Source organism: Neomonachus schauinslandi, chromosome 14, assembly GCF_002201575.2.
Source record: "Neomonachus schauinslandi chromosome 14, ASM220157v2, whole genome shotgun sequence".
Classification (NCBI taxonomy): Eukaryota; Metazoa; Chordata; class Mammalia; order Carnivora; family Phocidae; genus Neomonachus; species Neomonachus schauinslandi.
The window spans coordinates 13,618,993-13,645,967 of NC_058416.1; the positions used below are offsets into that span (position 1 = coordinate 13,618,993).

Consider the following 26,975-nt stretch of genomic DNA (forward strand, 5'->3'; position numbering starts at 1 on the left):
AGTAAAGCTATGGAAACAGTTACTCTTTTGTTCTAAATTCCGGTAAAATGCACAATATAAAATTTACCATCTTAACTGTTTTTAAGTGTTCGGTTTTGTGGCATGGAGTACATTCATACTGTTGTACAACTATTACTACCATCCATCTGCAGAACCTCTGCATCCCAAACTAAAGCTCTGTACCCATTAAACACTAACTCCCCATTCTTGCCTCCCCGCCAACCCCAGCAAATCACCACTCTACCTTCTGTCTCTATGAATTTGATGACTTTAAGTACCTCATATAAATGGTACCGTACAGTATTTGTCCTTTTGTAACTGGCTTATTTTACTAAAAATGTTCTCAAGGTTCAAAAGTTAATAAAAGAACCACCTGACAATCCAGCAATTGCACTACGAGGTATTTACCCAAAGATACAAAAAAAACTGATTCGAAGGGATACATGCACCCCAATGTTTATAGCAGCATTATCAACAATAGCCAAGTTATGGAAAGAGCCCAAAGGTCCATCAACTGATGAATGGATAAAGAAGATGTGGTGTATACATACAATGGGATATTACTCGGCCATCAAAAAAGAATGAAATCTTGCCATTTGCAATGACATGGATGGAGCTATAATATATTATACTAAGCAGAATAAGTCAGGCAGAGAAAGACAAATACCATATGATTTCACTCGTGTGGAATTTAAGAAACAAAACAGATGAACATGGGGGGGGGGGAAGAGAGAGAGAGAGAGGGGCAAACCAGGAAATAGACTCAACTATAGAGAACAAACTGAGGGTTGCTGGAGGGGAGGTGGGCAGGGGATGGGCTAAATGGATGATGGGTATTAAGAAGGGCACTTGTTGTGTTGAGCACTGGGCATTATATGTAAGTGATGAATCACTAAATTCTAGTCCTGAAACTAATATTAGACTGTATGCTAAGTGGAATTTAAATAAAAACTTGAAGAAAAAAATAAAAATAAAAACAATGTTCTCAAGGTTCAACCATGTCATAGCAAATGTCAAAATTTCCTTCTTTTTTCAGGCTGAATAATATTCCATTATATGTTTATACTATACTTTGTTTATCCATTTATCCATCGATAGACATTTGAGTTGCTTCCACCTTTTGGCTATTGTGAATAATGCTGCTATGAATATGGGTGTACAAATATCTCTTTGAGATCCTGTTTTCAATTCTTTCGGGTATCTACTCAGAAATGGAATTGCTGGATCATATGGTAATTTTATTTTTAATTTTCTGAGTAACTGCCATGTTGTTTTCCATAGCAACTGTACCATTTTACATTCCCATCAACAGCACACATGGGTTCCAATTTTTCCATATCCTTGTCAACACTTTTTTTTATAGCAGCCATCCTAATGAGTGTGAAGTGGTATCTCACTGTGTTTTGTGTTTCCTTAATGATTAGTGATGTTGCACATTTTTTTCATGTGTTTTATTGGCCATTTGTATATCTTCTTTGGGGAATGTCTATTCAAGTCCTTTGCTCATTTTTCATCAAGTTGTTTTGTGTAGTAACTCTGACCTTTAAGCTTCCAGGTATTTCTTTTTCCAGAAAGAGACAGATACCTGTGCCTACAGCAGGTGCTTGCTCTCCCCTCACAGCACACACCTAGATGTTCGCCATGCAAGCCACTGCACGCAGCCAACACTGCACCACTCCAGGAAGCCCCACCACAGACCGCACTGGGAATGGCCCCCCACCGAATTATGCAGCACACAGCAGGCAATCTGTATGCAGTGGCCCTGCTTTCACCACTCATGGGCTAAATCTTAAATTTAAGTTTCCCTCCTCCAGTGGCTACTCACCATCACCAGGCACTCACTGTATTTACCCTAAATGCTAACTTCTCTCTCACTTATTTCTACATTGGGCCCTAACTCCCCTCTTTTTTTTTTCACCTGTTCCTCCAAAGAAAATTCAAGTTTTTATTGAAACAATCCTTTAACAACACTTTTTGGGGGGGGCATTTCTCAATAACTAAACCTGCCCAGTTACAGAGATATGGAATACTATAAAAAAGAGATGCTTGCAGTGGAGTCCTCCAGACTTGGGATCAAATCCCAGCTCTATCATTTACTGTAAATTGAGTACCATCTCCAAATCTCCATTTTCTCATCCATAAAATGTGAATATTATTTAAATCACAAGGTGATTGTGAGGATTAAGTGAAAGTATACAAAGGCTAGCCCAATGTACTTTAATTTTCTTTCTGTTGTACTGGTATTCGTTTGTTTTCTCTCATTTCTCAGTCTTTCTCTGTCTTTCTCAAATTGATGGTCTGATCTAAAACAGGAGCAGAAACAGAAAAGAGGGAGAGAAAAGATATACATAGAACATAGTAATCTCCCTGTAAATATCTACCTATGGTTACCTATAAATCATTATAGTTACTGATTAAGCACTTATTAAGGGTCAGGCACTAAGCTATGAACTGAAAATCTTGAGATAATATTCAATTCAATGACTAACTTGCCTAGTTCTCCAGATTCATTGCTTACCACTCTTCCCCCTGCACTGCCTGCTTCCGCCACACCAAATGATGCTGCGGTTTCCTCATCTCTAAAGCGTGTTAGGGACGCCTGGGTGGCTCAGTCGGTTAAGGGTCTGCCTTTGGCTCAGGTCATGGTCCCAGGGTCCTGAGATCGAGCCCCGCATCAGGTTCCCTGCTCCTGCTTCTCCCTCTGCTTATGCTCTCTGACAAATAAAATCTTTAAAAAAAATAAAGTGTAAATGTATGTCAGCATACTCCCTTCTAACTTAGGCTCCAAATCCAGCATGAAGGGTAAGAATCCAAGGAAAAGACATGCCAAAATCTTGGCAAAATAGTGTGTGTGTGGGGGGAGGCGGAAGGGCAGCCGAAGACCTTTGGCATTTGGAAAATTAGTTTTAAGTGAGGCTCTTCCTGACTGTAAAGAAGTTCACCCCCCTTTACATCATTTAAGTCTATATTAATGGCATTTTCCTCTCCCCAAGGGAATAAACAGTATTAAATTTACAGTCTAGGTAGGCCAGTTCTGCTCAACGCTGCCTCTAGGAGCCACATTACTAAGTTAGAAACCAGTATTATTTTCCTCTATCTCAGTCCCGAAATACTGCTTTGCATTTCTGCTTTTGTTCTGGCAAAACAAAGCAACTACTTCGCCCCCTATAAACAGTACTCTCTCTTTTCCTGGATATGAAATATAATTTGTAAATTATATAGGTAATTAAATGTTTGAGAACGTTATCATTTGGGGCAACAGAACAGAGGAACACAGTAGAAAACTTAACAGTGCTTCAGAGTTTGCACAAATTCTCTCTGTTCTTCTAATGCTGATTATAAAGTCTGAAATGGCTCTTTATCTACTGACTGACATCACCATTGGCAGTCTCTGCACTCTAATTGTTTTGGGGAGAAGCACTGCACATCTTTGAGCTACGATCACATGCATTCTCTCCTCCCTCCCTATCATCCAAACACTGTATTTAGGGAACAATATAAACAATACATCAATTAGAGTCCTTTAAAATTGAGAATCAAACAGAAAAACATACCAATTATCTGGTTTTCCATGTTTTAGAACAACATAATTTTGAACTATGATTTATTTGCCTCGAGTTATAAATAATGAGTTTTCAAATTATTCTCTCCTCCCCCAGCACTTATGTCATATTAATCTTTTCCCACAAATATCTATATATTTTCTGACTTCATGACTCATTTTGCCCTGAGCAGACCATGCTTCAATTTCTTGATTATGGCAACTACGTCAAAAAAGAAGCCACAATTACTAAAATCCAAAAAAAGATCCCTATAATCTTCCGTTGATTTAAGTGTCAGTGAGAGTAGATTTGTGCTCTTTTCCAATTCACTCTGAAAAAGTCAAATTAAGCCTGAATGGAATGACAGGAAAGCATAGATCCAATGATGTACCATATACTGAAGCAGGCTATATACCACTTTGCAAACTAAATGACGGTTTTTTTTGGTGATAACTCCCTCATTTGTCCAGCACACAGACAAATGTGTGGCTTTAGCAGTCTGAATTTGCACCACTCACTTAAATGACCTGCACTGGAACCAAGAGAGCCCACAACCTTCTCCCCCTTGTAAAGATGAGCACTTGTAGAGAAGGCCACAAAACCTGTCTCGTGACCTACAGTACACCAAACTCTATTACCTCATTCTAAGGCAGGAACTAAAAGTTAGAATTCTGTTCCTGCTTTCTTTCTTACAACTACCCTTCAGGGTGAGAATATTACTCTAGAAACTTTTGTTTCTCTCTTTGAGATGATGCTTCAGCAGTAGGTTTCTCAACCATGGCACTACTGACATTTTGGGGTAGATAATTCTTTCTTGAGAGGCTATATACTGAACACTGTAGGATGTTTAGCTGTCCAATGATGATAGATCCCAGGAGCCATCTCCCTAGTGTGATAGCCAAAAATACCTCCAGATGTTGCCAAATGTCCCCTAGGAGGCAAAACTACCCAGATGAGAAGCACTGCTTTAGAGACATCGTACTGTCTGCTTCTATATACAGAGTCTAGGATGAGGAAAGAGCAGTCAAAGAATGAGAATAACTTCAAGACTCCTCCCATTGTGTCACATTTTAAAGATTAAAAACCTTGAGGACCACGGGCCTGGCTCTGAAGTTCCTGGTGCAACAGCTGCTGAGACCCTGGCAGGCTGGCTGGCTGGCTGGCTGGCAGCAGGAGGCCCCTCCTCACTGTGGCCAGCATTCTACTCATTCTCAGGCCCTGGAACGACAGATCTAACCTAATTTGAGAAGGACCAGTTTCCTAAAGGACAAGTACAAATATTCCCTTTTTGTTTCCATCACGGGCACTGTCATGCCTATAGTCCCTCATTTTACTCTGGATGGAAGACGATTTCTTTAGGTTAGGACGCAAGTTACTAGGCCATATTCTAAAACATAAACCTGAAGCTGCTCTAAGGGGATAAAAAAATGTCAAGAAGAAAGAGCAAAAGAAAAGTTTCTCCAAGGCTTCAAGTGTCCCCTTGATAATGGCAGTGTTCATGGACCAGAAAAGATACTCATTTCCTGAGTGCAGCACAACAGCTTCTTGTTGCAGTAACCATTGCAACACGGCGTTAACCTAAAGGCTGTGGGGAGTAGTATCACAATCTAGTAACTACAGGTGACTCACCTTACCTTTCTATTTTTTTAAGGCTCTGAAAACATGCTCTAAGTTATCACATTTTAGCATGAGTACCATTGGTGGGTACCATTTCCATACCATTCCATCTTCTGACAAGAATGACGTTTCACTGGTCCCCAACCTACGTAAGAGAGTCTCATAAACTTTCACCAAAGCTATTTGCTTATGAGAGCTGAAATGAACCCAAATGGTAAGCGTTCAAAACATTTTAAAAGCAAATAAATTCATTTCACTCCAGCACAAACAGATGCCAAAAAGCAGACCACTGGAAGTACAGAAAACAAACAGCGCTTCACCCCAAAAACATCTGATCTTAATTTGTCAAAAATGATTACGTTGCCCTTTGCTACACCACCTTCAACAAGACTAAAAGTCCTCATCCCTGTTTCTTCTCCTACTCTTAGCTGTATCTTACTTAGGAATAGATAATAAAATTAGTAAAGAACAGGACAAAAATCACATTGAAATTGGGGCGCCTGGGTGGCTCAGTCGTTGGGCGTCTGCCTTCGGCTCGGGTCACGATCTCAGGGTCCTGGGATCGAGCCCCACATCGGGCTCCCTGCTCAGTGGGAAGCCTGCTTCTCCCTCTCCCACTCCCCCTGCTTGTGTTCCTGCTCTCGCTATCTCTCTGTGAAATAAATAAAATATTTTAAAAAAAATTTTTTAAATCACATTGAAATTATCCTTATAAATTTCTTCATTTATAAATTCTTTGACATATACACATTTACAGCTTATACAAATGATGGAGTGCATGTAGCTGAATTCACTGAAATTGAATTTGTATATATGCCTGCACTATAGTAAAATAGCTTTAAGCAAGAATATATAAATGGCAGAGAGAGATCCATTATGTATTATTCAATGCTTCATACTAAATAATAACTTTTTAGGTGATAATATTGTGTGCCAATCCTGAATTAGTCTCCCAATATTCAAACACTCTAATTCAATCAAGTAAAACTACTACATCGTGTTCCACACATCTATTTTTCATAATTCCATAAATGGTAGTCTGTATCTGATGCTTCTGTTCTCTCTCCGTGAGTTCTACTTGGTCCAGTGCACTCGGCTTGCCAGGTGCTCACAAACGCAAGGAAAAATCACACTTAGGAGACAACTGCTCCGTCAGACTCCTATATTTGCTCAACCCCCACCCCCACCCCAACTGAGCCAGATGAACATTGGTTCACCGAAAAGGAAGTAGGAAGCAAAGTGTTTGTGTAAATATGTAACAAAGACAAATCTCCTCTGTTGCTGAAAAGCATGAAATCATAAATAGGGCTGAAAATACATCACTACAATAGACCTTAGGGCAACAGACAATTCATGATCATGTCCAAAAACAGAATGTAAAACAACAATGAAGAGTCATTGAACCCCCAACACTGCCACCAAGCATCATCTGTGATGGGACAAACTGGCACTTTCTCACAAGTCATTGTTAGAGGCTAAAACAGTGTCTTAGGGGATCTCCATCCCAATCAACAGAATTCACAGTTGAAAATTCCCCAATATATTCTAAGCTAACTAGAATCTGGTGAATATAGGTACTTTTTTTTTTTTAAGATTTTATTTATTTATTTGAGAGAGAGAGACTGAGAGAGAGAGCACATGAGAGGGGGGAGGGTCGGGAGGGTCAGAGGGAGAAGCAGGCTCCCTGCTCGGCAGGGAGTCTGCTTCTCCCTCTGACCCTCCCCCCTCTCATGTACTCTCTCTCTCTCGCTCTCTCTCATTCTCGCTCTCTCAAATAAATAAATAAATCTAAAAATAAAAAATAAAAAATAAAATCACACATATATTTAAAGAGCGGTTACTTTCATGACAAAAAAACAAACACACCCCATTCCAGGTAGGGGGTGGAGCTACACGCCTCTAAACACACTGGTGTAGGTATTTCATATACAGCCAGAAAGAGGAGCATAAAAACCATCCTGGAACACAGGGAGGATCCCAGTCTGAGAAACAGGCTGCAACAGGTCCACAGAGCAGGAAGGACGTGATATGGGCACCACAAACCAGAGTTAAGTGCCCAGGGATATAGAGTCAGGTTAGACAGGAACAAGACACAGCATTTCCAAACAAGTAAGAGAAGTGGGATCTGTGCAAACACAGTAGACAGCTAAACGTCTACTGCCCATGGCTACTCCTGCAAGCAGGTTGGGTGAGCAACACACATTAAGGTAAGACGTGAATAGCTATGAGAGTAACAGACACTATCCAAAACTACATGGGAGTTATGATCATTTACACTGACATGTGACCTTTTGTAAGACCACCAAATTACCAAGTACCTATGAAGTATTTTATACGCCTTATCTAATTTAATTAAGTCCTTATGAAAATCCTATAAGGCAGATATTATCAATCCTGTTTTAGAAATGAGGAAACTAAGATTCAGAAAAGTTATATAATTTTCACAAACTTAAATAGCCAATAAGTGGCAGAGCTAATCTCTGAGCCAGAGTATTTGATTCCAAAGCCAGTGTTGTCAAACTGACAAGAGTAAATTGCCCATCACCTCTAAATGCATGTTTTCCCATTTAAACACACACTCCAAAAGGTTAAGTGACCAGCAGCATGCTATTGTTAAGGGTTCCAGCTGCATTTAACCATTTCTTATGTATCACACTTACCAGGAGACTGGAGAGGATCTGAGATATCATGTAATATCAGGGAATCAAAGGACTACAAGGTAAAGAGGGAAAGGGGCCTGGTACTGTTGAGATGCATCACTATACAACAAGGAGGAACCTGGACTCCTCTGCATCAAGATGTTGCCAGTGAGTGCAAACGAAGAACTTGACAAAGTACAGCAAGGGTTTTCAAGTGTGAGTCTTGGACCAGCAGCATTAGCATCACCTGGGAACTTGTTAGAAAGGCAAGTCCTCAGTCCCCATCCTAGACCTACTGAATCAGAAACTTGGGATGGGGCAGCAATCTCTGTTTAATTATGATGCCCATGCTAAAGTCTGAGGACTAGTGAACTAAAGCATATAGAATAGAACATACGCTATTCTACAGTATTTCTTAAAACTGTTATGTATCTAATGCCAATGATGAATTATATGAACTTTAAAGTAAAACTGATGTGCTGAAGTAGGACACGTTATGCTTTATCAAATGATTAAAGAAGAAAAATACTGGGATCCTTTAAACAGTGATAAGGCCAAAATTAGCATCCTAAAGACAAACCTTTATTATACATTTAAATACTGTCACTTTTAAAATCAATAGCTCCAATAAATCACGTATGGTATTTCTCACCAGAGCTGCTGCCAAAAAAAAAAAAAAAAAAAGTGAAATAAACCAGAGCACTTCTGAATCTTTCAGATGTTTTAATGTTCTACTAAATTAGACAAATTTGACTTTCCATTCTTGCAAGAGTGTAATAATATCTTGACAACTATCATATATATCACACATCCATACAACTTAAAAAATTCCCCAAAGTGAAAAAATAACTGATTCATGCCTGGAATTACATAAATTATACATTGTTAAAAGAGGACAGGCTTTTTTTTTTTTAAGTAAGCTCTACACCCAATATGGGGTTTGAACTCACGACCCCGAGATCAAGAGTCTCATGCTCTACTGACTGAGCCAGCCAGGCGCCCCAAAAGAGAACAAACATTTAAGATCATTTTATCCAACCCTATTATTTTATAAACTAGGGAACTGAGGGCCAAAAGACTCATGTGGAGAATTGGCTACTGGCAGAACTAAACTAGACCTCCTGACCTCCAGTCCAGAATCTTCTCAATCCACCACCCTGCCTCAGTCATGATTTAATAAAACAACAACAACAAAACAAAACGGGGCACATGAATTAATGACGTTCCAGGAATTTCCAAAAAGCCTCTAAAATATAAACTTAAAACTTTAAAAAAGGAAATTATTATTCAGCTATCTCTTTTAAAGAATTGATAGAAATCATGACCTGACAAATTGAATAAAAGATAGGATCTTATATCTGCATACCAGCCCCAGCCACAAGAGACAGGGTCTGCTTCTAACCATAATTGAATTCTGTACTATGTAATGAAAAGATGAATCTATTACTGAGTAATTTAAACAGACAATCATATGAATTAGTCACATATTGTTTTTAACTAGTCACTTTATTTCAGTGAGGATAATTATAAGGAACATTCATCCCTCTGAATGCTTACAAAGTATCCACTATGCCTCTCCATGCATGGGGATGCAGCAGCAAATGGAACTAAACAGCAAGGCACAGACTCTTATGAGAATTACTGACCAGTGAGAGGGATGGCAACGAGTACTATGAAGACAATAAAAAGAGTGTAATTGAACAGGGTGACTGGGGAGAAGGAAACACTGGCAAGGACCTCTCTGAGGAGATGACATTTGATCTGAGAGCTGAAAAAGGCACCTAAAGGTCTGAAGGAAGAGGATTACAGGAAGAGGTGACTGCAAGTACAAAGGCTGGAGGAGGGGACGAACTTGCACGCTCAGCGGGCAGGGCAGCTGAAGCCAGGCTAGTATGGGGAAGAGGGACAGGAGCTTGTAGGCCTGAAAGGGTGTTTGCATTTCATTCTAAATGCAATGGGAAACCCTTAGAAGGTTTTTAATAGGAGCACAACAGGATCAGATTACTTAATGAATACAACAGAATCATTACAAATTCTAAAGGCGCCTTTGAGTTTATCACCCCCCACAACTCTCATTCCTGGAGGTAAAGATGTACAAGCCCACAGCTAACCTCATGGGACCAAAGGAAGCAGAAGGTTGAATTTAAAATATCTCCAAAGCATAATTTGAGCAAACGTATTAAGGAACGACTCGAAATCTACACCATATCACCAAGCTGTAAACATTAAAATCAATACACTAACACACAGTGACTCCCAGTTACTCTCCAGGTTAAATTACTCTTATCTCCTGGATACTTAGTTTGTGTGCGATCTAGTTTAGCAGTCATAAAATAGTTCTTATGAGAGGCCTGTTAGAACGCTAATGCTACCTACATTAAAAAATAAATCATCCAAAGAACAAACTCAGTTTGAACACATGCTTCTACATTTCTAAAAATATGTCATCTTGCTGCTTAGAAACCTGTCTCAAACCAAAACAGCAAGGCCCCGATAGAACAGCTATGGTATACAACATGTCAAAGAAAATTCAGAATAACGATCAGCGATGTTCTTATTCTCTTCAACACATCTTCCACGGCCAATTCAACAAAAGTTACTTCCTAATTAAACTGAAGGCTATATTTAGTCTTCCAGATTATTTAGACCCTCTACAGGGGCGCCTGGGTGGCTCCATCGGTTACACGGCCAACTCTTGATTTCAGCTCAGGTCATGATCTCAGGGTCCTGGGATCTAGCCCTGCATGGCTGCAGGCTCAGCAGGGGGAGCGATGAGATTCTCTCCCTCTCCCACTGTCCCTCCCCCTGCTCACACTCTCTCTGTCTCTAAAATGAATAAATAAATCTTTAAAAAAAAAAAAATGAGGCCCCCTACTTATAAAACTGAAAGATTTTTTTAAAATATAGCATTCAAAAATTATTGGCTGCCTGGTTTTCTCTTCAAGTCAGTGATTTCCATTACTGCCTTTTTAATTCCTAAGGGAAAAAACAACAAAACAAAAAAAACAGGTACAAAAACTTCCTATGTCACAATGGTCTGTGTTAGGAACTAGGAAGAATATTAAAAGCAATGCATTTAAAAGAGTTCAGGTTAGGGGCACGTGGGTAGCTCAGTCAGGTTAAGTGTCCAACTCTTGATCTCAGGGTCATCAGTTCAAGCTTCGAGTTGGGCTCGCCTACTTAAAAAAGAACTAAATAAAAAACAATTTTTTTAAACAGGTCAGGCTAATAAAAGAAATAATGACAACAGAATGTTATCATGTCTAAATCCTCTAAGTTTGGGATCATTCCTTTACATAGAAAACTGGCTGATTTGCTCTCTCCCCAAGCTACATTCTATAACATGGCCATTCCATCAGAAGTCATCACGTAGACTTAGGCAATTTGGGGGAAATGAAAAGTTACTGAGGGAGTTATTTCAGCAGGGAGTACCATGAACAAATTGAGGTTTAGAATAACAACTTGTGGCACTACAGAAACGGATTGGAGAAGGAAGACACCATGCATAGGACATCAATGAGAAAAATATTTCAATGTGAAATACAAAGACAATGAAGGCTTGAACACAGACAAAAAAAAAAAAGTTTAGAAGAGTCCTTACCTATTTAGGAGAAGAAAAAACAAGTCCTTTCCAAAGAAGAAATTTACAACACATGATACCCAATTACGGGGAGCTGAAGGCCATCAGAACAAAAACTGAGGTTTCCCAGAGAAGAAGGAATCGTGTCTCAAGACCATACTTTAGACACCCTGCCCAAATCTCCAGCCTGCCTTACAGATTTTGGACTCAAGACTGTAATACCAACTCCTGTCTGAATTTCCAGCCTGCTGGCCTGCCTCACAGACTTCACACTCAAGACTGTAACAGCAGGTCCTCTCTGTATCCGGAAGTGCTCGCCTAGCGAGAAGCTGAACCGGCTACAGCGTCCGGGGCGGGAGGGAGGGAGCCAGGAGTTCTTCGCTAGGTGGGAAGACCAGAGACTAGTTTGTAGGAAAACCAAATAGAAGCCATGTTTCGAAGACCTGTATTACAGGTATTTCACCAGTTTGTAAGACGTGAGTCTGAAATAGCTAGCAGCTTGGTTCTTGAAAGATCTCTGAACCGTGTGCAGCTGCTTGGGCGAGTGGGTCAGGACCCTGTCATGAGACAGGTGGAAGGGAAAAACCCAGTCACGATATTTTCTCTAGCGACGAATGAGATGTGGCGGTCCGGGGAGAGTGAAGCCTACCAGATGGGTGATGTCAGTCAAAAGACAACATGGCACAGAATATCAGTATTCCGCCCAGGCCTCAGAGATGTGGCATATCAGTATGTGAAAAAGGGGTCCCGAATTTATGTAGAAGGGAAAGTAGACTATGGTGAATACACAGATAAAAATAACGTGAGGCGGCAAGCAACAACAATCATAGCTGATAACATTATATTTCTGAGTGACCAGACCAAAGAGAAGGCGTAGAATGGACGATTCTCCTTTGGCCATTGTTTGGTACAGTCTCATTTCCAAATCATGTATAGTCTTTATAGTTCCTAAGGACAAGAATTAAAATATTCTTTTATATAAAAAAAAAAAAGACTGTAACAGCAACTCTTCCATTAGTTTCCAGTCTGCTGGCCTGCCCTGAATATTTTGGACTTGTGAGCCCTTACAATCATGTGAGCCAATCCCTTAAAATAAATCTTTTTCTGTATATATAGATATATATAGCATCAATATCTATATATCCATCCTATTAGTTTTCTTTTTCAGGGAACCCTGACACAGATATGAATCCATTTATACACAATTACAGAAAATGCAAACTAATTTATAGTGACTAAAGTAGATCACTGGTTCCCTAGGGCCAAAGACAGGGGAAGGATGAATTGATTGCAAAGCGGTATGAGAAAACTTTTCAGGCTGATGGCAATATTTCATATCTTGACTAGGGTGGTGGTTTTGCAGGTGAACAGATGTCAAAATTGATCAAATTACATACTTTAAATGGGTATAGTTTACTGTACATAAATCATACCTCAATAAATTATACGTACTACCATGGGCAACTGGGTGAATAATAGTGCCACTAACTCAGATCAAGAATACAAGAGGCACATGCTGAAGTAGATTTTGCTTTAATCATGTTCAGATATGGTTCTGCTGGGACGTTCTGTGGTAATGCCACGAAAACCAATGAGTTTAGGCTTCCAAAGATAAATCTGAGCTGAATGCAGCTTTAGGAGTTGGTTTTAGAAGAAGGTATTTTGTTTGCTTGAATTTTGCTTTTGCTATTCATTTGACTTGACATATTATTTTGTTTTGCTTAAACATAGAAAAGAAACACGAATGCTTTTATAGCCCAAGAGAATTAGCCCACAATGTAGGTGGGATTAGTGATAACAAATGAGAGGGGCAAGGTTTCTAAATGGTAGATCAAGAACACAGGTGGAACTATACCTTAAATAATCATCTCAACAGGTACTACAAATTCTCAAGACAACTTTCAAATTTACTGTGTGTGTGTGTGTTGCCTCTTTTAAGAAGGGGCAAGGATCATTACGATATTAGCTCAGGGAAGAGATGATTTACTAAGTGACGTCTAGGTCAAACGCTTTCACATTTATCATGGCATTTAAATATCGTAACTTTGGGGGCACCTGGGCGGCTCAGTTGGTTAAGGGGCCGACTCTTGATTTCAGCTGAGGTCATGACCTCAGGGTCCTGGGATCTAGCCCCACATCAGGCTCTGTGCTCAGTGGGGAGTCTCCTCAAAGATTTCGCTCCCTTTCCGGCTGCCTCTCTCTCTCTAAATTAACTAACTAAATAAATATCACAACTTAGCAACATTTGTAGATGAAGCATGAGAGGCTCAGAGAAGTCAAGTGACTTTCTTAAGGTCAAAAATCTTGACTAAGGCTCAAAATGAAGTTGATCTGACTCCAATCCCCTTGCAGTTCCCCATGCCAAGCTATGTGCCTAACAATGTGAAATATCTTAGGAAAGACTTATTTGATTCAGCTGGAGTGAATAATATGTAGGAAGAGGAAAAAGCCTGTCTAGGACCCCATCTTACATAGCCTTGAATCTAGCTCAGCTAATCAGATTTCGGAAATAGGCAGAATGAGCCAATGAATTAAGGCATAGGTCACAAGAAGGTTGTGATATTTTCTACCAAATTCATAGCAGCACTGTTTTTTCATTTCTTTGAGCTTCCTCTAAAATATTCTAAATTTTGGCTTAGAACAGATAGAATACCCATGCCCCCCCAAAAAAATTTTTTTAAAGATTTTATTTGAGAGAGAGAGAGCATGAGTGGGGGGTGGGGGGTAGGGGGGAGGAGCAGAGGGAGAGGGAGAAGCAGACTCCCCACTGAGCAGGGACCCCAATGTTGGACTTGATCCCAGGACCCTGAGATCAGGGCCTGAGCCAAAGGCAGATGCTTAACTGACTAAGCTACCCAGGCCCCACCCCCCCCAAAATAATTTTTTTTTAATAGTCCTTCCCAAAATGTGGCACCTTGTGGTGACAAAGTATACATAAAGAAGACACACAAACTAATGACAAGGAAACTTTACATACAGCCAAAGTTCTTACCAACACCAGTCTCTGAAATTTACTACTTTACCAGAGAGAGACAATAAAGGCAAACTAAACAAGGCCCACAAGAAGCACCAAAAAAATAATTCACTGATGTACAACAGCTCCAAGCTGCACTTACAAGTCTTGAAGGGCTTTGAGAATGTCCCATATACCTAACTGAGACTTGGACTGGCTAACACAAATGTCCGATTATATTTCTGGAAGTCTTCCAGCAACCAAAATCTATGAAACATTAAAAAAAAAAAAAAAGGTGGGGTGTAACATCTTAGAGTAGATCCAATACAGCACTACCACAGAAACTAAAGCTGAAAGGATACTCTCCAACTCTAGCAGCCCAAGGTTGCCAGTGTGACCAAATCCAGGCCTTTCTCCCTCATGTTTTCCTGGCATCCATCCCTTCTCTTTTGCTTCCATAAAACATCATATTGTCTACCATCTCCAGTTGCCCTCATCAAATCATCAAGGTCCACTGTACCCAATTTAGTTTTTGAGTTTCTTTTTCCAAGCAGTTCTATTTGTAAGGATTGTATTTCACGATGTATTCTCTCCTAGAGGTCTTCCAATAACAGAGAAAATCTACCTATTCTTTTTAAAGACAGTATAAAATTCATTTTATCTTGCAATTACCAGATGAGTCCAGTGGACCATTTTATAAATATAAGATACATTATGGGATCTTAGTGATCTTATTTTTCCTGTGTCTCGAAACAGTTTGCTATTTGCAAGATGTTCCACCCTTACAAATTACCCTAAGGTTATTTCATTATTACTAAACAATTATTCCCAACTTTGCTTTAAAAGAAAAAAAGAAATAAGCAAACTGAAGAATGGTAGGATCACCTAGAGAAGGATGGTTTAATAATGAAATACATTGCTACAATTGTATCATCCTTCAGTTTTCTTATTGTACTGCCCAAAGCATGACATGATCTTTCAACAAAGTTATTTTTTTTATAATTTTTTTTAAAGATTTTATTTATGGGGCGCCTAGGTGGCTCAGATGGTTAAGCGTCTGCCTTCGGCTCAGGTCATGATCCCAGGGTCCTGGGATTGAGCCCCACATCAGGCTCCCTGCTCAGCAGGGAGTCTGCTTCTCCCTCTGCCTCTCCCTACTGCTCCTGCTCTCTCTCTCGATCTGTAGCTCTCTGTCTCAAATGAATAAATAAAAAATTCCTTAAAAAAAAAAAGGCTTGCTTTATTTGAGAGAGAGAGAGAATGAGAGAGAGAGAGAGAGAGCACATAAGAGGGGGGAGGGTCAGAGGGAGAAGCAGACTCCCTGATGAGCAGGGAGCTAGATGCGTGACTCGATCCTGGGACTCCAGGATCATGACCTGAGCCAAAGGCAGTCGCCCAACCGAGGCACCAGGTGCCCCTCAAGAAAGTTTTAGACTGAGGGGCACCTGGGTGGCTCAGATGGTTAAGTGTCTGCCTTCGGCTCAGGTCATGATCCCAGGGTCCTGGGATCGAGCCCCGAGTCTGGCTCCTGGCTCAGTGGGGAGCCTGCTTCTCCTTCTGCCTCTTCCCCACTGCTCATGCTCTATCTCTGTCTCGAATGAATAAATAAAATCTTAAAAAAAAAAAAAGTTTTAGACTGAAGATACTAACTTGGTCATCTGCTTTTAGCTTTCACTGTACACAGCTGAGAATTCAGAAATTGTTACTGTCTGCCCATAATGGCAAAGAGGATAAAAATGACAAAGACACGTCACAATTAGACAAATCAGAAGATGAGTGCAGAGACAGATGACAGCACTCCAGAGTCTAGTGACGATGATGAAATTAACCATGTAAATAAAATCTCAGATTCAGTCTTCAAATGAAGATAGTGTAGATGGATTTTTCTCTAATTCAAGAACAATATATTTCTAAGTACAAAAAGTATGGCATTCTCACCCATTAAGTCATTCAACAGGAAGAGCTATCATATTTTGCAACAAGAATGTGGACCAGAGCACTGTGCTAAAAGGGCTTGTAAAAGTATTCATTCATTTATTTTGATGTTTATGTGTCAAAATTTACTTAGGGTTCATTAGTAGATTGCAAGTTGACATGTTGAAGACAGAGGACTGAAAGGAAATACATGATACGGAAATGAAAAATATTCATGAGACAGACCACGCTAATTGACATTTACAAACCTAGGAATAAAAATGTTTTGCATTTATAGAGCAAAGACAATGGTGTTCTCTTCAACGAAACTACGAGTTGTCCAAGATTTCAAAAAATTCTTCAAGCATGGTATTTGATGATGTAAGTGCAAGAAGAACAAGAAGTAGGGGCACCTGGATGGCTCTGTTGGTTAAGAGTCCGACTCTTAATTTAAGCTCAGGTCATGATCTCAGGTTCAAGAGATAGACCCCCACATTGGGCTCCACACTAGGCATGCAGCCTGCTTGGGATTTTCTCTTCCTTTTCCTCTGCCCCTCCCCCCGCTCGCACAGCTGCTATGTCTCTCTCTCTCATAAATAAATAACAAAATAAAATAAAATAGAAGTAATGATAAGCAATTAGAGATATATTTGAAATCTGGAATCACTATTTTACAAGATGGATATTTCCAGATTCATGCATAACAGTTGAGGAGCAGTTGTATTCAGAGAATGTTACCCATTTTGGATATACAAACCTTGGATTTGGATTTGCTGTCCTTAAATTCTTAATAAATCCTAATAAAGCCATTTCTCACTATCCCTTCATTGTTCTATAAATTATTTGTAAACTGACTTTAAACACAAAACAATTTTTATGGAGACATTAAACCCAGATTGTTAATGGGAATGGACTGTTTTTCCAGAAACATGGAAGATAAAGCAGCTCTAAGACATTTCTGTGAAAGTTTAAAGATGATTTTTAGAAAGACAGAATATATACTTTTGAATCCTAGTATGATTAAACAAAAGTTTGTTTAATATCACGTTGTTTATCTTCCTCCCCCACAGCAATCGCTGCTAATTATTCTACTAATTTCAAAACCAAAATTTGTCTTTTTCAACTAGTCAATAATTTTTACCTCTAACATGATAGGCTTCAAAATTCTGTAAAACAGCCTGGCAGAAACCAGGAATTACATGAAATCTCCATAAGCTCTTCCTACATCTAGACTTTTGATGCCATAATACTAAAAATTTTAGTTAAGATTTATATCCAACAATCCACTGAAATCCAAATATATTTTTAATCTTCAACTTAAAATCACATGACTACCTTATGTTTCTTTCAACTAAATAATCATCTCTGAAACTGTGTATAGAATGCTAAGTGAATGACAGGTTCTTAAGAGTTTTCTAGACATTGGAGTTATTCTTTTACGACTCAATCTTTATCATTATCCTTATTATTATTAGCAATCATTTTATACAATGATATATTAAACTCTGAAAAGGTTATCTCCCATTCAGCCATGACGATCAATGAGGGTAGCAGACATCACTAACAGATCGCTATCTCCACCACAACCTCTTCCCAGAGAACAGCATATAAACTCTTGCTTTTATCCTAATTAGAACACAGCTTCTGAGTTTTTAAGTCCTTGTATTTGCTTTCTACAGTTTTTTATCTCCTTTCTCATTGTTAGGTAATCCTATAATTTTCATCCCCACCCACATACATGCTGATACTGTCACTGCAAACGCCTATAGCAGCCTCTTTCCCAATTGCATATTTCTAATATAACCACATAACCAAGCTTAGAATCATATTCAAAGATAATGAAATCTGAGCTACGTAAGGTTTAATGTCATCAATTTGGGATATTCAGAGAAATTTTCTGCCTCTTTTCCTATTTTTGCCTATATCCCAGACAGTGAGGTTATTACAGAGCCTTTTGTTGCTGTGCTGTTTCTGTTGCTTACAGAGTAATGTAATTATTAAACTCCTATCCGAGAGAGTTATAAAATAGTCTTCTCCATCTCCAGCCAATGATATCATTGTTGAGTTGTTTTCAATAGAGGCTCAAGCTGTACTTCCTGCCTCACAGGTCATGTCTGGTTCCGTTTTTGGATCTTCTCCATTGTATTCAATCTCTTTGGTTCTCAAGGTGCCTACCCACTGATTTAGGGCTTGAGGAATGGGAGAGAATGTTGTTTCTGTAATTTTTGCTTTTCTTTAATCATAGCAGCTGAAATTTCTCATCCAAGCTGTGGCTCCTTTACTACATTGCAGTTCTCAAACTTTTAGACTTCACTAGTTTTTTTTTTTCCCCTAAAATTGAAATCAAACAAATTTACAAAACAGGGCTTCTCAGCAACACCCCTTGTACCAGATACAGAGGTACCAGTGGGTTCTCATCTCCTTCCCATGAGCCCTAAGATGACTTGAGCCACACATCAACTCTCTTTTCCACATTCTATGTGGTTCACTAGTACCAGCCAAATACTGCATTTTAGCATCTTTCATTCCAAGCCACTCTGTGGATAAAGAGGGCTGGATTTAAATGGGCCACTCCCTGAACTGATTAGGTCTTTACTATTGTACTCTATTAAACCAGATGGGGGAAGGTGGGGGACACAATTTCTCTAACATAAAAGCAGTATACTCTATCTTCTCTCCCATAACCCCAAAACACAAGTTACCACCAGATTCAAACAGCTGTTACCTACTTACCTACTTAGAAATGCACTTAAATATATTTGCAGAGAGAGTTTGGTCCCTGGATTCTAAAACCGTGTGGCAGCGGCAATTCCCATGAGTCATGACGTAGGATTTCATGCCTAGGCCATAGGTGAGGCATGCTCCAAACCATTAAATCACTTCACCTAAAACTCTCAAAAACTAAATTGGGTTTTACCGTGTACAGGCTATATCATGTCATATATGGAGGAAAGGACCAAATCCAACAGAAAACTGCAAATGATTTTCTTCCTAGTCTTATATAGTAACAAGTATATTCTTCCAAATTCTAGGACTTTCTCAAGTGGGAGTAGGAATCATGGTTTTGCTCTGATATTCTAATGCAAGCACATTTCCCACTGCTCATTAAGAAAAGCATTGTGACTTTTTTTTTTTAAAGATTGTGATTTTTTTTTAAAGATTTTATTATTTTTTTAATTTGAAAGAGAGAGTGAGAGAAAGAGAGAGAGCCCCAGTGGGGCATAGGGGCAGAGGGAGAAGCAGGCTTCCCGCTGAGCAGGGAGCCTGATGCGGGGCTCGATCCCAGGACCCTGGGGATCATGACCTGAGCCAAAGGCAGACGCTTAACTGACTGAGCCACCCAGGTGCCCTAACATTGTGATATTTTTTGAAAAGCTGAGGCAATCTTTGCTTTAAGTGGTGTCCTTTGAAATTATTTAACTTTCCCCATTCCTGTTGGAAAATTAATTTCCTTGATCTGGTATTTCATTATTCCCAGATTCTGTGATATAATACTATAACTGAGAGCCTGATATCCAGATAATATTCAAAGTGAGATCTTTTTCATTTGCTATTTCCACTCACCTCCCTCCTACCCCCACAACCACTTCCCATAATCCACGGACTTGGCAGGGGTAGCAGGCAGGAGCTAGGATTTAATCTGTGGATGGCAGTCAATTATAAAAGTAACAGGTCCCAGCTTGTTTCTACTTTCCCCTCTAAAGAATATTTATAAATATCTATACATTTTAGACAGTTTATTTTTCAAAAACTTCCTTCTGTATCTTTTATCCTTATAAAACAACTCTCAGAGTTAGTACTTAGTAACTTGATTTTAGAGATGGATGCTTCCCCCGCCTTCCCAAGTTTAGAACTAGTGAGAAACAGAGAGGGAAGTCAGACAGATGGAGATAAAAAAAAAATATATATATATATATACATATCAGCTTTATTACTAATAAAGCCTAGGTTGGAAAAGTTAGCTTAGGTCAGTTAGCCAAGGGGTCTTGCTAATATTTCAGCCCAGAATTAAGCCAATTTACCCACCCAGTCACAGGTGCAGCTCAACAGCCAAAAGGCTTCCTGCAGAGGCCTGCCCCTTGTAAAACAGCATGAACGGGCAGGGCAGAATGCAAGCTCTCTGTAGGAAATGATGAGCTGAACTAGACACACGCGCAGTTCCTTTTTCCAAACTCCAGAAAAAGTAGGGGGAAGAGTAAGTGAGGGTTCCTAGAGAGGCCAGGAATATAATATTATCCCAATGAATGCCCATCCCATACAAGCAAACACAAAACCAGAAGAAAGTTCTCACCCAACACGTAGCACCAAAGGGACCTAGAGCTGCCCCAGAATCCAGAATGACATTCCCGAGTTCCTACACATTGTTCTCTCTGACTCAAACATTCTTCCTCTCTATCGAAAACCTATTCATCTTGCATTATTAACATTATCTTCAATCTTCTTTTTTGCAGGAATTTTTTAAGTCATTTATCCATTTTGAGAGCATTTGCTTATTAAAAATTAAGTAGGGGCACCTGGGTGGCTCAGTTGGTTAAGCAACTGCCTTCCGCTCCAGTCATGATCCCAGGGTCCTGGGATCGAGCCCCGCATCGGGCTCCCTGCTCGGCAGGGAGTCTGCTTCTCCCTCTCCCTCTCCCTGCTACTCTGCCTGCTTGTGCTCTCTCTCTCGTCAAATAAATAAATAAAAATCTTTAAAAAAAAATTTAAGTAATACACTGTACATACCTACTTAAGTAGGCACATATAACTGTAATCAACTGCAATATGCTGAAATGAAACAAACAATGGAGGGCTATTAACTCACTTTACATTCTTCCCTGAGGATGTTTCAAGATATATGACCAAATAAATGACTTACAGATCCAATGAAGGTACGAATGTCAATATATACATCAAATATTACTAAAGCTCAATTTAAGTGTAAATACAAGTTTTCATATTTTCTTCCCACATCCAAATGTATCTATTTGTATACTACCTTTGATGTAAGCACACCTCTTTGGAGACCACCACTTAAGCGTGACATCAGAGCTGAGCTTTAAAGGAAGCAACTCTGGTAAGCGATGTGGAGAGGGAAAAGTTAAAAGACCTGAGACCTAAAACAGAATAGTGGCAATGAACATGACTAGGCTATGCAAGAAATGACCAAGGTGCAATCAACAGGAACTGGAAAAAAGGCTAGATCTGGGGGTAGTATGGAGAAAAGAAATGAAGGAGAAAACAGAATTTTGGATGATTTCAAAGTAACAATCCTGAATGAGTGAGAGAATGGAATAGCATTAATCAAAATGCACAAACAGCAACTGGAGGGAAGGACACGTAGATGGAGAGATCCTTGAGGAATATTTACATTTAAAGGACAGATGAAACAAATTAATGAAGGAGCTGAAAATGGTCAATGACACTGGGAAAGAACAAGGACAGTAAAGTGTCAGAGCAGCCAAGGGAAGGGAAAAGCATTTTAAAAGGATGAGATGATCATCTGTGTCAAATACAGTCAATAAGTAAAAGAGACAAAGGACAAAGACATTCGTGGAGATGGCAAACAACTACTAATAATGAAAGCTAACATCTACTGAGTGCTTACCATGTATCAAGCACATTGTTCCAAGAGGCTTACAAGTACTAATTCATTTAATCCTCCCAACAACGCTATGAGTTGTTAAGTATTATTACCATCTGTATTTTGGTGATCAAGAAAATTACTTCCATAACAAGGCAGAGGCAGGACCCAGATTGGATGGGGTTGAGAACATAGGAGAGTTGAGAAGAAAAAAGAGTTAAAAGGATTTGCTTATTTAAAACAAACCAACAGGGCGCCTGGGTGGCTCAGTTGGTTAAGCGACTGCCTTCGGCTCAGGTCATGATCCCGGAGTCCCGGGATCGAGTCCCACATCGGGCTCCCTGCTCAGCGGGGAGTCTGCTTCTCCCTCTGACCCTCCTCCCTCTCATGCTGTCTCTCATTCTCTCTCTCGCTAATAAATAAAATCTTTAAAAAAAAATTTTTTTTTAAGATTTTATTTATTTATTTGACAGACAGAATAGCGAGAGCAGGAACACAAGCAGGGGGAGTGGGAGAGGGAGAAGCAGGCTTCCTGCCGAGCAGGGAGCCCGATGTGAGACTCGATCCCAGGACCCTGGGATCATGACCTGAGCCGAAGGCAGACGCTTAACGACTAAGCCACCCAGGCGCCCCCCCCCCAAAACAAAAAATTTTTTTTAAACAAACCAACAACAACAACAACAAAAACAGGGATAGAGGACAGAACAGTAGCTGTGGGTGAAAGTGATTGTTTTGTTTTCAGGCTATTTGAATGTTTATCGACTGAAGTGACAGAATCTAGGTCTTTTCAGTAGGAAAAGCATCTTCATGCCACTGGGAAAAGTCACATTTAGAGAGAATGGGGGCGTGCTATCAAGAGTCCAGGAAGCAAGTAGGGAAAGACACACAGAAGAGAAAAGCACCACGCTACCAGACAACAGGGTCTCAGGGCCGCAGCCTGGGTGACTGCAGACTTGTGAAAGAGGGGACTGGACAGAAATGGCAGCTCTGTGGCAGCCTCCACCTTCCTTCTGCCACAGAGCTCGGGTGAGGGGGCTAGCGCTGGTGTGCCCAGGACTTCTGGTGGGCAAGATGTGTGTCCCTAACCAAAGGCCAGAAGCCACGGCAGATGCCCAGTGCCCCACTTACAATCTATATGGCCATCACCTGGGATCTCCCTCCTGCGTTCCAAAGGAGGCCAGAGAGCACGGCTAAGGCCACTACACTGTAATGACTTCAGAAGCATACAGAGCTGTAGCGAGAAAAGAATGCTCAGAGCCGTGGAGGAGGGTGGCAGACAAGTTACTGCAACCACTTCAGTGCAACTCTTTGTCTACCCAGGGTGGTGCTGCCCCAGGCAGTTTGCGGGCACATGCGTATCCTGGAGGCTGAACCAATTGTTGGAGAACAAAAAAGGAGTAACCTAGTCAATACTGGGAAAATTTCTGAAAAGACACTTTAATTGGTGGGCTAGGTGAAACCCTGGGCTGGTAGGTTTTGTGGATTTAGCTGCAAAGTGGTATTAAAGAGTGTTAAAAAGTAACAGCTGTGTTTTAGATCATCTTATTTTACAATTTATATTTCCTGAGTAAAAACACCAAGAACTCTTTCCCAGAGACAGCTCTACCATAACCATTATGGCAAAGTAAGAAATAGAGTCAGTATTTTAAAACAGATTATAGATATGCAACAAAGATACTTCCTTTGAGCAATGCATATCCTACTTGGATCAATTATAAAACCCAGTCACAAAATTGAAGAACTGTTCTAAGTTTTAAAATTTAATTTCAAAGTATAAATCTGCATGAAAATCATGTAACATCAAGAGAACAGAAATGATTTCTAGAAAAACACGTTTTTTTAAAAGTTAGTGAAGAATTAAAGAAAATGTAAATTGAATGGAGAAGACCCAAGCCACAGCTCCGACTGAGCTGATCATTCCTTGCAGGATCCTGAACATCCAATCTGTCTCTTCAACTGTCAATGAGTGAGTTGGACTAGATTCAAAATACGTCAAGCCACAGGTTTGGAAGCACAGATAATTAATCTTCCAGAACAAAAACAGGTGTCTATTTAGCCAGACAGTTAGGAATACTCTGATATCTCACATAATTTATGAATTAAAAATCAATATTAACTGCTATGAAAATAATAAATGCTATCAGTTAAGTAATCGCACACTGAATAAAAACTATTAGATCTTTATTAAATTATTAGGTCTTAGATCATTTGATTATAAATGAGAATAGAGCCTAGGACACTTTCCTGTTTTCTAAATCTTTAAAAAATGCTTAAAGAAATAAATGTTCAGTATCCCTATTTCAAATTTGCAAAATGCCTGTATTTTTTATATGTTGTTGATGGCCTCATATTCTCAATTCTCATATTCTTTTAGCACCTTGCTTTGAAAACTGTACTATTTAACAATCACCATACTTCTTAGAATGTTAAAAGAAATGCTATATTGCTTTTTAAGTTTTAACTTAAAATCCGTACATTTACAGCCCTGTCCTCATTAAAAATGCCAGAGGGACACCCATTCCAAGGGATGTTACTGTGCTAATTCCATCAAGTTTTGCTAAGCAAGCCACTATTAATAACAAACAAAAAGCCCCCCCCCCACCTTGTTTTATATTCACCCTTCTTTTCCCGTAATTCCGGATTCCTACAGAATTAAATGGTGTTACCTAGTTTACAATGTAAAAAATTAAAGTAATACAGGGGCGCCTGGGTGGCTCAGTCGTTAAACATCTGCGTTCGGCTCAGGTCATGATCCCAGGGTCCTGGGATCAAGCCCCGAATTGGGCTCCCTGCTCAGCAGGAAGCCTGCTTCTCCCTCTCCCACTCACCCTGCTTCTGTTCCCTCTCTTGCTGTGTGTGTGTCTCTCTCTCTCTCTCTGTCAAATAAATAAATAAATCTTAAAAAAAAAATTAAAGTAATACAAAACACACTGTTGGAGGAGAGTGGAATTGGAGAAGAAAAACAGAAGAGGGTAAGAGAACATTACACTGAGGGCCACAAACACTCCATGGGGTGGGGATTATACCCATTACTCACACCAGGAATCTGAAGCTTGGGGGGATGATGTAAAACTTGTCCAAATATACCCAGCTAAGTAAATGGTAAAATTATATCCAGCTCCCAAAATCATACATTTTTCTTCACGAGTTCACAAGCCACAGTAAGCATAGACTCAGCAGCAATGAAGATAGAAAATCTAATGCCATAAAAACGGGGAAGCACCTGTAGCAAGAAATCTAGAGCAGGACTGCAGGTTGAAAATGCCTCTGGGGCCAGGCAAGTAATATAAAATGAAGGGAATTCAGTGTAACTGGGGAACAGTTGTACACTATCTGAAGAAGGCAGCTACGCCTCACTTCCTGCAGGACTGTGGGCCTGGTGTTGCCAGACTTCATGTTTCCTTTCGAGAGACACTAGAACTAATTTCATTTTTTTTAAAAGATTTTATTTATTTGAGAGAGAGAGAGAAAGTGAGAAACAGCATGAGAGGGGAGAGGGTCAGAGGGAGAAGCATTCCTTGCAGCTCCCTTGGCAGGGAGCCTGATGCGGAACTCGATCCCGGGACTCCAGGATCATGACCTGAGCTGAAGGCAGTCGCTTAACCAACTGAGCCACCCGGGCGCCCGAAATAATCTCATTTTTAAAATGCTTCTCAAACAATATAAATCTGTGGACCACTAGCATCCAGCCCCTGGAAATGCCAGACTGCAACTATCTGGAAGTGCTACTATCATTTCTAACAAAAACAGACAAGTATGGAAACCAAAGGGCAGAGAGGTACAGGTCTGACGAGACTATAAAGCTAGATCAATCACTGCATCTGTTTCATCTAAGCTGAACTTACTTATTAACAATATGTTTCATTCTCAATTTTTCAATGTCCCAAAGTTAAAGAAAGAAAGAGTTAAAGAGAAAGAGGGCAGGAGGACAAACTATATAGTAATGACTTTAATGTCCAGGCAAAACCTACTCTTAAGTGTGTCAGTCAAGCCACGAGTTATAGAAACTCTGTAATATCACCAATTCTGAACCAGTTGAGATTAATTTGGGTAGTGGTGGGCAATCCCAGTCTCCTACCACATTTTCAACAAGTCTCTAATGTTTCAGAATTACAGTGACATAGCTGAACACAGACATCTAAGTATATACATAATAGGTCTGAAGCAACATCAAAAACATAAACAGAAAGATAAAGCTGAAATTTCCAACACAGGAAAAATAACATTATTTCATTATTTAGATTTAGATATTTGGGAGGCTAGAATGACGACAACCTAAAATTCTAATTACCAGGCAGGGTAAAAACATCAGAAAGGGTGGAGAAATTTTTGAACAATTAGATTTATGGATTTCCCCAATTATTTCACTATTCTGAAGTCTGTTCACTTTGAACAGTGTACCTGAAATGGTTTACCTTTTAAAACCAAAAGGGGAAAATCACTAGTTCAACCCATCCTTTTTGTAGACCCTAAAAGAAAAATAGTCTGGGGGTGGGGGGGGGAATAGAAATATACATAGTTTAAGCCATAAAAGATCCACATAACCAACAAGTACAGGTGGGGTCCATACGTAAGGGTGGAAAAGAGTGATCTCCAAAACCAGTATATACTACATTTGTGGGTTTTCCAACAAAGTGTACAATTAGTCCTTTTTAATTAGTCCCTGATCTTAACCAACAAAGCATAGCCAAGAGAAAGTAAGAATACCAGTATGTTACATTTCAAGTAAGATCTTGAAATTAAAACAAATATTTCATATGTCCAAGAGATTTTGACAAATGTTGTTTAAGCCAAAGATACAAATGAGAACATAACCATTATAGCTAACTCTCCCCATCTCTCTCCACGCATTCTCAATCTGTTGCATTTTCAAAGAAACCTGTTTATGAATAAATTCAAAACATTTTAGTTGCAAACACAACAGAATTTCAGAGTAGAAAGTGGCCTAGGAGTGAAAAGTGATTTTATTTTACAGGTTAATGGCAACTGTTTTGAGCTTTCAAAGAAAACATTTTCCAAACTTTCTATCTGAGGTCTCAAAACAATTTTTTTAGCTGTTTCTACAGCAATCTTCTTATGAAATGACATGACCATTTGATAGACTCTATACCATGACAAGCACTCAGACCCTTGATATGGATCCCACCACATCTACTAAATCACTTCC

General features: G+C 39.6%; 2 protein-coding genes across 2 annotated transcripts in view; one reads left to right on the plus strand and one right to left on the minus strand.

Annotated features, from left to right (window-relative positions):
* Positions 1-26,975, minus strand: part of PHLPP1 (PH domain and leucine rich repeat protein phosphatase 1) — a 214,966-nt gene that overhangs the window by 143,693 nt on the left and 44,298 nt on the right. The gene's annotated exons all lie outside the window — the stretch shown is intronic.
* On the plus strand, positions 11,710-12,360 carry LOC110577151 (single-stranded DNA-binding protein, mitochondrial). The gene has a single exon (XM_021686400.1). It carries the CDS (start codon positions 11,809-11,811, stop codon positions 12,253-12,255), a length of 447 nt encoding a protein of 148 aa, XP_021542075.1. The 5' UTR covers positions 11,710-11,808; the 3' UTR covers positions 12,256-12,360.

Excerpts from the sequence above, each read along its gene's own strand:
- LOC110577151 (XM_021686400.1), top strand. The coding sequence starts at position 11,809 with ATGTTTCGAAGACCTGTATTACAGGTATTTCACCAGTTTGTAAGACGT.